Genomic DNA, 12,964 nt, shown 5'->3' on the forward strand with positions numbered 1-12,964 from the left:
CGTCTTCTATTTCTTATTCTTATTATTCAACTACTACTACTACTACTACTACTACTACTACTACTACTATTACTACTACTAATGCTGCTGCTGCTACTTCGTCTCCATCATTATCCTCCTCTTCATCATCATCATCATCCACTTCTTCTTCCTTGGACAGTACCACTAATTTAAGCTCATTTTCATTTGCATCGTTTCTTCAGGCTCCTCCTCGTCGCCCCGTCACCTTGAGCACAGCTTGAATGGCTTCGTCAGCGTCATGAATGGCACATGCATGACTTAAAACGTTTCTTCTCCCTGGTCTGTTATTTTCTCATTTTGCTTAGTTTTCTGTTGATGTTGTTGAAAGGAACGTGAGTCAAGGTTTCAGCGTATTTATATAGTTAGTTAGACGTCTTTATTTATTTATTTATTATTATTTTTTATTTATTTTTACGTCTGAATCTATAGCGCCGGTAGGTTTGCTTGAGGGGCCTGGATGGTAGTCGGCCCCAGCCCGTCATGGCGCAGACAAGTGTTTATAGTGGCGCCATCTTCTACATTCTACATCTACATTACAGTTGTTGTTTTTTTATATATATTTCATTCATCCATTATATTTTTGTGCGTATGATGGAAGAATCGTGTGTCAAAAGTCATATATCAAGGCATCCACTATAAATAAAATTCGCCTGCGCCGTTAACGGGCTGGGAGGCCCCTCAAGAGAGCCAACCTACCGACGTTACAGGCAGCACCTAAAATAATAAAAAGAAAAAAAAAACATTTCAGCGTACTCAAATAAAATAGTTTAGGTAGTCGTACTAGTCCATTCACGTTTTCTTCCTTCACTCTTCCTTTAATTTCTGTGTTCGTCGGAAGAAATGTTCGTAATAAAAAAAAAGTTTCATCGTCGTCAAATAAACACTTCGTTGCCTTCATCCACATTGCCTTATTTATTTTTTCTTCCACTCATCTATCCACCCTCCTTTTTGGGTACCACCTGTTCATTCTTAAAACATCGGACAATCAGTTCAAACACCTTGCCCCTAAACTTCCATTACATTCCCTCCTTGAAATACCTTTAAAATCCACTTTCACCTTTCCAAAAAAATAAACCATTCTTCCCAACAATCTTACAAAAGAAAATATAAGTACTTTTTGTTTCCCTATTCCCAACATCAACACATCAATATTTCCATGTCAATTCACTGGAGGAAAACGAACATCTGGGGAATTTGTTTTTATTCCTTTATTTTTTGGGGTTTTTTTTCTATTTATCGCCTCATTCTCCTGTTTTGTTTCGTATTATTCTCTGTTTGTTTGTTTTTATTTACCCTCAAGTTAAATATTGGATGATGAACGTTTTCCTCTTCTAGCTCTGTACGTAAGGTTCAGTTGTATTGCGTATTTATTACTATTTGTATTTATATTTTTCGGAAAGGTAAAGATTGAGCAAACAGGAACGATTATTTTGTTCATCTCGATAGGATTGGAGAAGAGAATGAGATGCTGCTACCCCCCCCCCTTCTCTCTCTCTCTCTCTCTCTCTCTCTCTCTCTCTCTCTCTCTCTCTCTCTCTCTCTCTCTCTCTCTCTCTCTCTCTCTCTCTCTCTCTCTCTCTCTCTCTCTCTCTCTCTCTCTCTCGTATAAACAAAACAAACAAGAATCATTGTCGTTGTCTCTTTAATGATGGCGGCCCCTTGTTTTTTTTTTTGTTTTTTGTTTTTTGTTTTTTTGTTTTTTTGTCTGAGAAAACATTATAAAGACCCAAGAACCATCTCCCTTTTTTCCTCCCTTCTCCTTCCCTTCTTCCTCCCTTCCTCTTTCCCTTTTTCTTGTTTCCCTTTCTCTCCTCTTTTTTCTTCCCTTTCGTCCATCCATCACTTACCCCTTGTCTGTCATTTCCACCCTCTCTCTCTCTCTCTCTCTCTCTCTCTCTCTCTCTCTCTCTCTCTCTCTCTCTCTCTCTCTCTCTCTCTCTCTCTCTCTCTCTCTCTCTCTCTCTCTCTCTCTCTCTCTCTCTCTCTCTCTCTCTCTCTCTCTCTCTCTCTCTCTCTCTCTCTCTCTCTCTCTCTCTCTCTTTCCCTCCCTTTTCTTCTCTTTATCTTACGTTCTCCAACCCCTTCCTTTAGAGACTTTTCCCTTCTTATCTTCTTTTCGTCATTTCTTTTTCCTCGGTTCTCTCTCCTTTTATTTCTCCCACTCTTCTCCTTTTCTTTCCCTTTTTCTTCTGATTATCTTCTCTTTTCCATTTCTTCCTTCTGTTACTCCTCTCTTCCTGTCTTCTTTCCTACCCTCCCTTTCTTATCCCTCTCTTCCTATTTTCTCTTCCCACCTCCCTTTTTTTCCTCGTTCTCTTTCTCCTTTGATTTTTTTTTCCGTAGTACCCTCGCGAGAGTCGTTTTGGTGACCTCAAATTGATGACTGTGATTCGCGGAAAAATATTTGTGCAGAGGCTGTGATGAATTGTGTGTGTGTTTGTGCGTGTGTGTGTGTGGGTGGGTGGGTGTCAGAGAGAGAGAGAGAGAGAGAGAGAGAGCAAATGTATTATGTGACTTTATTGCTGAATCTGTTTTGGCAATAACCTCACTCATATTCCTGTACCCTCCCTCCCTTTCCCTCCCTTTTACTTTCCTTTCCTTCTCTCCCTTCTTTCTTACACCTCTCTCTCTTTCTCCTCCTTTTACCTCTATATTCCCTTCCTCCCTTTCCCTACCTTTTTCTTTCCTTTCCTTCTCTCCCTTCTTTCTTACACCTCTCTCTCTCTTCCTCTCCTCCTTCTACTTCTTATACCCTTCCTCCTATTCCCTTTCTTCCCTCGCTTATTAAATCTACGGCTGTTTTTTTCTTCTTATAATTCCCTTTCATCCTATTTTCTTGGTCTTAATTTCTTTATTCTATAGCATCTTATCTTCTCCTCGGGTCTGCCTGTCTGTATTTGTCTATGTCTGTCTGTTTTTCTGTCTACATAAAACTATCTACCACTCCCTATAAAGCTATTCAGACAGTTGTTATTTGCTTCATTTACAGTAACTCAACACTTTCTAAATAGTCACCGTGCTCGTTATTTTTCTTTTTTCCTTTCCAATGCGCCAAAAATTCAGCTACGAAAGATCGGAAAAAGTAGAATTGGTAGAGAAAAAAGTGAGAGAAAAAAGCGAGGGTAAAAAAACTCAACATTTATACTTGTCATTGCTTTTGTTTGGCCGCCTCACTCACTCTCCTGTTTTGTTTCGTATTATTCTCTTTTGTTTTTCTTTCGTGAGTAAAAAAATATACTGGCTAGAGAATTATCCCCGTTTTGTTTTTGTTTACTGATGTGTGTGAAAATGTTTGTATTTTTCTCTAATGTTTTTTTTTCTCTTTCGTAAACAAAAAAAAAAAGGAGACCCGGTTATAGACTTTGGCCTCCATTGTTTTTGTTTACAGTGTGTGTGTTTTTTTTAATCAATTTTTACGCTGAGGTTTTGTATGCTTTGTTGGGGTGATTGGATTCCTATTTTTCTGTTTTATTTTCGTTTTGGTGTTTTGTTTTGTTTTCTTCATCTGTTCCTACCGTGAGTTATTTTTATTCATTTTTTTTCTTTTCACTCATTTTGTATGTTCTCATCTCTTATCCCATCTGTCTGTTTGTCTATGTGTGTGTGTGTGTGTGTGTGTGTGTGTGTGTGTGTGTGTGTGTGTGTGTGTGTGTGTGTGTGTTTATTTTTGTTTGTATATGAGACTCAATGTTCGTGGCTTTGCATAATTCAGTGTGTGTGTGTGTGTGTGTGTGTGTGTGTGTGTGTGTGTGTGTGTGTGTTTATTTAATCTATTTTCCCTCTCCATCATTCTCTCTGTGTTCATTTTATCTGTCTCTCCCTCTCTCTCTCTCTCTCTGTCTGTCTGTCTGTCTGTCTTTGTCTAATCAGTGCCTGTCAGTCTTCGTCTACATGTCTGTTCGCGTGTTGGTCTCTCTCTCTCTCTCTCTCTCTCTCTCTCTCTCTCTCTCTCTCTCTCTCTCTCTCTCTCATGCATACAGACAAAACATGATTACAATAAGAAAACGAACGGAAACCAGAAAGTAAGTAATGGAGAGAGAGAGAGAGAGAGAGAGAGAGAGAGAGAGAAACACCTGCCTCACCTTTCCCCAACACCTGCCTCGCCTTTCCCCAACACCTGCCTCGCCTCCCCCTCTCTCTCTCCTTCCCCAACACTCTCTCTCTCCTCTCTCTCTCTCTCTCTCTCTCTCTCTCTCTCTCTCTCTCTCTCTCTCTCTCTCTCTCTCTCTCTCTCTCTCTCTCTCTCTCTCTCTCTCTCTCTCTCTCTCTCTCTCTCTCTCTCTCTCTCTCTCTCTCTCTCTCTCTCTTCTTCTTCTTCTTCTTTGACAGTTGGTGTACTTATTAAGATGCTGAAGAAAGAGGGAAGGGGAGGAAAAGGGGCGAAGAGGGAAGGGGGGGGAGTGATTGGAGAGAAAAATACGGACGACGGGAAGTGGAGGAAAGATTTAAAGGGGTCATTTTTCCTCCTAATTCGTCCAGTCGGGCTGTTGCCTTTTCTACCTTCCCTTCTCTCCCTACTCTACCTCCCCCTCTCCCTACTCTCCCTCCCTAACTCTCTCCCTTATTCCCTCCCCACACACTCTTACTTGATTCTACCTTCCCCCTTCTCTCTTTCCTTCTCTCCCTCCCTCCCTCGGACATTTCCCCTCACACACTTTCTTCCCATTTTCCTTTCTCTCCCTCCTTCCTTCCCTTTTTCTCTTCCTTCCTCCGAATTTCCCGGAAAACTTGCACACTTGCCGTCATAAGCGAGTGACAGATCAGGAGGAAAAGACGGAGGAAAAGCGATATGAGAGAGAGAGAGAGAGAGAGAGAGAGAGAGAGAGAGAGAGAGAGAGAGAGAGAGAGAGCGATAGTCAATGACAGAACCGAAAAAAATAAGGGAAAGAAGAGAACAGAAAAAGGAGAAAAACAAATAGAATGGGAGAAGGAGAAAAGGGAAAGGGAAGAGAAAGGAGAGACAGGAGGAAAAGGTTTGAAAGGAGAGATAAGAGAAAAAAGGAGAAAAAGAAGAATGAGAAGACAAGAAAAAAGCGGAAAGGAAAAACGAGAGAAGAAAATAATGAAAAAAAGAAGAGGGGAGAGGAAGGAGGAGACGAAGAGGCGCCAAGGAAGAAGTAAAAGAAGGAAAACGAATGAGTAGGAGAAGAAGAGAAGGAAGAAAGGGGAGGAAGAAACTTTGGATGAATGGCTGAGGAAGATATTAGAGGTACTGAAAATTTTAGAAACCAATGACATAACAGAAAAAAAAAGTGAAAGAGTGGAACAAAAATCGAGGGGGGAGGGAGGGAGAGGAAAGTGAAGAAGTATGACTATGAAGGGAGAAAAGGGGGAGAGTTGTGATGGAAATTTGAGCAAGGTAAAAGTTTCTCGCGTTCTTTATAAAGGCGAAGAAGATGAATGTGAAGGGCTGCTGCGAAAAGATTAGGGAGCATCGATTCGGGGAAGGAGGAGGAGGAGGAGGAGGAGGAGGAGGAAGTAAAGTGTTGGTGGAAGACAAGGGGAAAGGGATTTGTGGATGTGTAGAGGGGAAGGGAGAGGAGGAAAGGGTGTAGATAGGAGGGGAGAGGAGGAGGGATATGTAGAAGGGTAGGGGAGAGGAGGAAGGGCGTCTTGAGGGGAGGTAAAAAGAGAGGAAGGAAGGGGTGTTTAGGGGATGGGAGAGGAGAGGAGGAAAGGGATGTAGATGGGAGGGGAGAGGAGAGGAGGAAAGGGTTGTAGATGGGAGGGGAGCGGAGGGTAGGAAAGGGATGTAGATGGGAGAGGAGAGGAGGGCAGGAAAGGGATGTAGATGGGAGGGGAGAGGAGAGGAGGAAAGGGTTGTAGATGGGAGGGGAGCAGAGGGTAGGAAAGCGGTGTAGATGGGAGAGGAGAGGAGGGTAGGAAAGGGATGTAGATGGGAGAGGAGAGGAGGGAAGGAAAGGGATGTAGATGGGAGGGGAGAGAAGTGGAAAGAAATGTAGACGGAAGGGGAGAGGAGAAGAGGAAAGGGGTGTAGATGGGAGGGGAGAGGAGAGAAGGAATGGGATGTAGATGGGAGGGGAGAGGAGAGGAGGAAAGGGATGTAGAGGAGAGGGAAGCAGAGGGTAGGAAAGGGGTGTAGATGGGAGGGGAGAGGAGAGGAGGAAAGGGATGTAGATGGGAGGGGAGCGGAGGGTAGGAAAGGGGTGTAGATGGGAGGGGAGAGGACGGAAGGAAAGGGATGTAGATATGAGGGGAGCGGAGGGTAGGAAAGGGATGTAGATGGGACGGGAGAGGAGAAGAGGAAAGTGATGTAGGTATGAGGGGAGCGGAGGGTAGAAGGGGTGTAGATGGGAGGGGAGTTGGATTTGTGTATGATGTGTAGAGGGGAGGGCAGAAGAGGAAGGGCGTGTGAGAGGAGAAAGGGAGAGGACGCATGACATTCCCGGAAATCAGTCACATACGTCTCTGAGCTCGTTTGGTGTTGCGTAAGAGTTTCGATTCCCCTACTATAAACTTCGATTCTCTTAAAAAAAAATAGAGATCACTAGAAAATATAACGAAAGTAGACTCTTAAAAAAAATACTAAGGAAACATCCACTTCTGAAATTGCAATGACCTTCCCTCACCCCCCCCCCCCTCCCCTAAAAAAAAAAGCCAGCTCACCTTTGTTATTACATAAGATGACAACGTTAAAAAAGGAGGACCAGAGTCTCTTGAAGCCCTTTATTAGTTTTCCGAGTGTTCGTAAAAAAACTAATGAGATTGGAAGAGACTATTATGGTGTGGCGGAGCGGGGAGGGTCACACTACTTGTCATTCCATCCCCGACCTTGACCTTGTTTTTTTTTCTTCCACAGAGTCATTGGAGGACGCGTGAGGCTTCCCAAGAGTCCTACAAGCCACCGGAGCGTAAAAGAGAACCCCATCCTCCCTCCTTCCCTCCTTCCTCTCCCTTCACCCCTAAAAATGTCCTTAACTATCGACTTCTGGTGACCTTGACCTCTTGATATGCCGGATCAGGTCACGGACGCCCCCTACCCCTCCTTCGACCCCCTGGATGTCATCACGACGGAATGGGCCTTTGGAGGGGGAGGGGGGCAGGAAGAGGAAGGAGGAAGAGAAGAGGGAGGAGAAGGAGGAGGAGGAGGGCCGCTGGTGGAGGAGGCCGAGGGGGAGGTGATGCTGGAGGTGAACTGTTCCCTCCGTTGTGACAACTACACGACGCCCTCCAACGCCTCCAGAGGGGCAGGGGATTCGTACTACTTCTATGAGGTGAGGTGGCCTTGTTTGTTTTCTCCTTTTATCTCCTCTTCTAATTCATGTGGTGGTTCTTCGTTTACTCTAATTTCTCCTTTTTTTCCCCCTTCCTATCACTCCTCATTTTACGGTTTGTGTGTCTGTTGATTCTCCTCGTCCTCATCCTTCTCCTTTTCCTTTTTCTTTTAGCTCCTCTTCCGATTCATGTGGTAGTTGTTTGTTTACTCCATTTTCACCTTTTTCCTCCTCCTATCACTACTTATTTTGCGGTTCGTGTGCCTGTTGATTCTCCTTGTCCTTCTCCTTCTCTATCTTTTTCTCCATCTCTCGTCTTTTTCTTTTAGCTCCTCTATTCATGTGGTGGGTGTTTGTTTTCTCCATTATCTCCTTTCTTTCCTCTTTCTATCACTGCTCCTTTTATGGTCTGTGTCTGTTGATTCTTCTTGACCTTCTCCTTCTCTATTTTTTTCTTCGTCTCTCGTCTTTCTCTTTAAGCTCCTCTTCTGATTCATGTTCCTCCTGATCCTCCTTCTCGTTCTCATCCTTGTCTTTTTTCTCCTGTCTTCCTCTATCTTCTCCTACTCCTGTTTTTGTTCAATTTCCTGTTGATCTTTTTCCTCATCGTTCCCCTCCTCTTTATCCTCTCGTCGTCCTCTTCTACTGTTCCTTTCCTGTTGATCTTTCTCGTCCACCTCCTTCTCTTCCTCCTTCCCTCTTAGCTCCTACTTCTGTTTCTGATTCATGTTCGTGTGATTCCTATTTGTCACTCTCAACTTCCTCTTTCTCCTCCTCCTCCGCCCGCCTCTTTCAGCTCGATAACTTCTGCTGTACTTCAAAAGGTAAGTTACGGACACTCTCCCAGGTGAAGGTACAAAGGTGTTCTGTGTAGGTGGCGGTTATCAAGTTTCCTCTTTTATTTCCCTGAACCCCTGTCTTAGTTAGGGCTTATTTTGCGAAGGCTTTGATGTCTAGAATTACCTGTTTTACTCTTCTCTGTTGCCTGTCTCATCGCTGTATTCATCATCCATCTCTCCGGCGTCAAAACAATGTGTCACTATCAGGTTGGGTATCTTGGGGCCTCCCACAGGTGTTACACAAGTTAACTGTTGATTGGCCAACCGCTGAGAGGGGAGAAGGCGAGGTGAATAGACGACTGAATGACTTTGTGTGCTAATACGTATGAATCTCACATCTCAAACTGCATCTGAGCTCTGGGTGTGTATGCGTGAAGGCGTATTGAACGTCTGTGTGTGTGTGTGTGTGTGTGTGTGTGTGTGTGTGTGTGTGTGTGTGTGTGTGTGTGTGTGTGTGTGTGTAAGACAATAAGCTGCATGAAGGCACAATGGTTAATTCTGGGTTAGGGAAAGGCAATGGTTGTTTAAGAGAGAGAGAGAGAGAGAGAGAGAGACTGTTTTTGCACGTGCACTGAAACTACACACACACACACACACACACATGTTTATGCTCTCGTGTGATTGATATTCCGGAACCATTAACTTCCCTTCAGCAGCTAAACCAAAATTAATCGAAGTTCACAAATTCACACATTTATATATTCATAAATATTTTTCATGTTCGTTATCCAAATCATTGAGTTGTTGATATTTCATATGAGATTGTATATTTAGTCTCTCTCTCTCTCTCTCTCTCTCTCTCTCTCTCTCTCTATCACACACACACACACACACACACACACACACACACACACACACACACACACACACACACACACACACGTCATTTGCTATCTCTGCCGAACCTTCCTTTTTCCCTTTTTCTCCTCCGTTTCACCTTTCTTTTCCCTCCATCCTGAAAATAATAATTGAATCGGAGAACAGAATGGAAAAAAAAATAAGACAGAAAGAAAAGGAAAATCCTGAAGCCGAAGACGACGTTCCAGCCAAAAAAAAAAAAAAAGGAGGGAAAAGAAAAGGAAGGGAAAAAAAGAAAGCTCGAATCCACGCACCGTTTTTGATAACAATTTCATATTCCTGTTTCCAATTTTTTTTTTTTTTTTTTTGCTGTTCATTTTTTATCGCTCTGTTCGTGAGATACATTTTTTCCCTCCACAACACGAGAAAAGAAATAGAGAGAGAAAGAGAGGAACATCGCTGTGAGGGTTTGGCCGTGTGTGTGTGTGGTCTGATCTGTGTCGGACGTGATGGAGGCTGTGTTGGTGGGTGGGGTGGGCTGTTTGTGGGTGTGGGGGGCTGTGTGAGGGGATGGATTGTGTTGGTGGGTGTGGGGAGCTGTGGGTGGTTGTGAGGGGTTGTGTGCGAGTGTGGGGGGCTGTGTGAGGGGATGGACTGTGTTGGTGGGTGTGGGGAGCTGTGTGTGGGTGTGGGGGGCTGTGTGCTGGTGTGGGGGGCTGTGTGAGGGGATGGACTGTGTTGGTGAGTGTGGGGAGCTGTGTGTGGGTGTGAGGGGCTGTGTGCGAGTGTGGGGAGCTGTGTGTGTGTGTGAGGGGCTGTGTGCGAGTGTGGGGAGCTGTGTGTGGGTGTGGTGGGCTCTGTGTGAGGGGTTGAGGGCTCTCTGTGTGTGTTAGGGAGTGACGCATAATGGCTCAGTAGGTTCAATACTAAAAGAAAAAAGGTGAAAGGGGTTGATGAGTTTAGAATCGACAAAGAAATGAGAAGATGGCAAGACTAGACAAAGATACCATGAAAGAGTAGGAAAAGAACAGACGGAAAAAAATAAGCAAAAAGAGAATGAAAGTATAGGCAACGAGAGGAAGAAGGCATAAGGAAAGAAAAGAGAAGGAAAGAATAGGCAAAGAGAAGAGAAGAGAGCAAAGAAAGAAGGAAGCGATAGACAATAAAGGAAGGAAAGTATCGGCAAAGGGAGCAGGGGGTGAAAAAGAGTCAAATGGGGTGATAAGGGGTTAAGAGGATGCTATGGAATGGGTACAAAGGATTTTAGTGGCACGTGAAAGGATGGAAAGTATTTAGAAGGGGTGAACGAAAGGGGAGTAAGTACTGACCTTCTTTAGCAATATATAAAGGGAGAGTTAATTATCGATGTATTAGAATTAGGAGAAATGCAGTGGATGGTATTATGTATGGATTAGGAGGGTAAGTGAATGAGGTGGAAGAAGGGATTTGGAGAGGGTAAAAGAGGACAGAGGAAAGGAGGAGGAGGAGGAGGAGGAGGACGGAGGTGAGGCTGTCTGGTTTGTAGGTCAATCTTAAGGCTGGGAAATTCGTGTTGTCTTCTCTGAGTCTAAATGAAATCGCTATTGGACTGTGGGATTGACAGGCAGAGAAGGATGCTGGGGCGGGAGGGAGGCTGGGAGTAAGGGGGAAGAGGAGGGAGGTAAAAAAAAGACTTGCCTCGGTGAAGAAATTGGGGACACGGTTCAACAAGAAAATGGAAAATGGTTGGTAGCGTGAAGACAAAATTGGGATGAGGGTGGAATGAGGAGATGAGAAACAATAGAAAAAGAAGAGGAGGAGGGGGAGGGAAAAGACGGATAACATTGAGGTAAGAAGGAAGGAAGAGAACGAAAGACATAAATAGGACACGAAGGGAAATGAATGCAAGTTAGAGAGAGAAGAATGAATACGAAATATGAATACAAAATTGGGATGAGGTGGAATGAGATGAAAAATAACAGAAAAAAAGAGGAGGGGACAGACGGATAACACTAAGGTAAGTAAGGAAAGAAGGACACGCAAGACAGGAATAGGAGACAAGGGGAAACGAATACAAGTTAGGGAGAGAAGAATGAGTGTGAAATATGAATACAAAATTGGGATGAGGTGGAATGAGATGAAAAATAATGGGGGAAAAAAGACGAGGAAGAGCGAACGTACGGATAACTGAGGGAAGTAAAGAAAGGAAGGAACAAATCAGGACACCTCCCCTCCCGAAATTGACCTCTCTTTCGGCCACTCCTCTGCACTCTTTTCTAGGAGCAGTAAATAACGGGCTTTTTTTTTTCATTATTGTTTTCTTTTTTTATGCCCTTGAACTGTCTCCTTTGCTGTAAAAAAAAAACAGAGGAATGGAAGAGAAGGAATGAGGGTGGAATGAGATAAAAAAAAGTAAAAAGTAAAAAAAGGAGGAGGGAACAGACGGATAACACCAAGAGAATTCAGTGAGAAAAATACAAAACACAGGAAATAATGAAAGTAAGGAAATGGGGAAACGAAAGATAGAAGAAGAGAATGGTAGATGAAGACAGAATGAAAAATAACTATACTCTCCCTTCCCTAAAAATAACAACATGAGAACAGAGTAATTAGCGTTTCAGTACCACACGACTAATGACCCTCCAAGGAAAAAGAAAAGAGGGTGATGAGATAAGTTGATGAAAGAGATATTTTAAAGAGCATCGTAACAAGAAAATTATCGGAAGGCATTGCAAGGAGAGAGGGAAGAAAGCGAGAGATAAGTTCTGTGAGGTCTTAGCGATAATGATTCAAGAAGTTAAGGGAAAGAATAGAGTTAAAGGGAAGTAAGTTTGAAAGAGGAAGAACGCATGTGAGTTATAAGTTGTTTGAGGTCTTGGTGTTAATGATAAAAGAAGTTAATGGAAAGCTTAGTGTGAGAGAAGGGGAGTAAGCATATAAAAGTAGGGATTGAAATAAGTCTTGATTCGCAGGATAATGAGAGACATAATGATAAGAGTGAGATAGTGATGTATGGTCTGAGAAAATAATTAGAAGTAGATGATGGAATTAATAGTGACTGGAAGAAGAGGTAAAGGAGAAAAGAATAACGAGAGAAATGGGGAATAACAAAAGTAGAATGAGAGAAATCAAAGAGGAGTAAATGTGACGAGAAAAAGGAAGAAAAAGAATAGAGGTGAAAGTAATGATGTGTTCACTGAGGGGAAATTATTACAAGTTGAGGGAAAACTTTAACATGAGGGACGGGAGCAAAAAAAAGTGTAATTTCCCAATGCAATTACAGCAAGGGAAGTAAAGGAAAAAAATCAAGAAAGTATTAACGGGACGTAATAACCGGTGAAGAGAGAGAGAGAGAGAGAGAGAGAGAGAGAGAGAGAGAGAGAGAGAGAGAGAATCCACATCTCAATAAACATTTCATTCCAACAACATAAACCAATTTTCTAACCTCCCTCTTCCTCCTCCTCCTCCTCCTCCTCCTCACAGATTTATGGCCTCAATATCACCACTAAAAGGACGAATATGCAACAATTTATACCGAAAGATTATGCTCCCTTCTTGTGTATGCCGCCCCTGAGGTTGGCTGGCTGGCTGGTCCTAGTGACTCCCTCCCTCGTGTTCTGGGGCTGAGACTGTGTGGAGGTGGAAGGAAGGAGTTCAAGATGGAGGGAAGAAAACAAGATGGGGATTGAAAATGTGTGTAGGTGGAAGGAAGGATAACATGGTGGAGGAGGAATTTGGGGGAAGAGAATGCGTGTAGATGGAGGGAAGAATTACATGGTGGAGGAAAAATTAGAGGGTGAGAATGTGCATAAGTGGAGGAAGAATTGGTGGGAGAGATTGTGTGGAGGTGGAGGAAAGAATTACAGGGTGGAGTGACTAGAAGGAGAGGCTACATGTGAAGTGGGAGAAGCAATGGGAATGTGGAGGAAAGAATTACAGGGTGGAAGGACTAGAGGGAGAGATTAGGTTTGAGGTGGAAGAGAAAGTGGGAAGGTGGAGGAGGATTGCAAGGTGGAGTAAGTGGAGGTGCAGGGTGTGGTTGAATGTTAGGTATGGTGAGTGGAGGAGTGGTGGAACTGTCTGGTTGTTGTT

General features: G+C 43.5%; 1 protein-coding gene across 7 annotated transcripts in view; it reads left to right on the forward strand.

The window, feature by feature from the left end:
* LOC127007117 (cardioacceleratory peptide receptor-like) overlaps positions 1 to 12,964 on the forward strand; it is a 225,639-nt gene that overhangs the window by 93,264 nt on the left and 119,411 nt on the right. For all 7 annotated transcript variants that reach the window (XM_050877743.1, XM_050877741.1, XM_050877744.1 and 4 more), the window contains one exon: positions 6,842 to 7,256. In XM_050877743.1, the coding sequence (XP_050733700.1) occupies positions 6,993 to 7,256 (264 nt within the window). In that variant the 5' untranslated portion in view covers positions 6,842 to 6,992. The remainder of the gene's footprint in view (positions 1 to 6,841; positions 7,257 to 12,964) is intronic.

The sequence above is a fragment of the Eriocheir sinensis genome, chromosome 34 (assembly GCF_024679095.1).
Source record: "Eriocheir sinensis breed Jianghai 21 chromosome 34, ASM2467909v1, whole genome shotgun sequence".
Classification (NCBI taxonomy): domain Eukaryota; kingdom Metazoa; phylum Arthropoda; class Malacostraca; order Decapoda; family Varunidae; genus Eriocheir; species Eriocheir sinensis.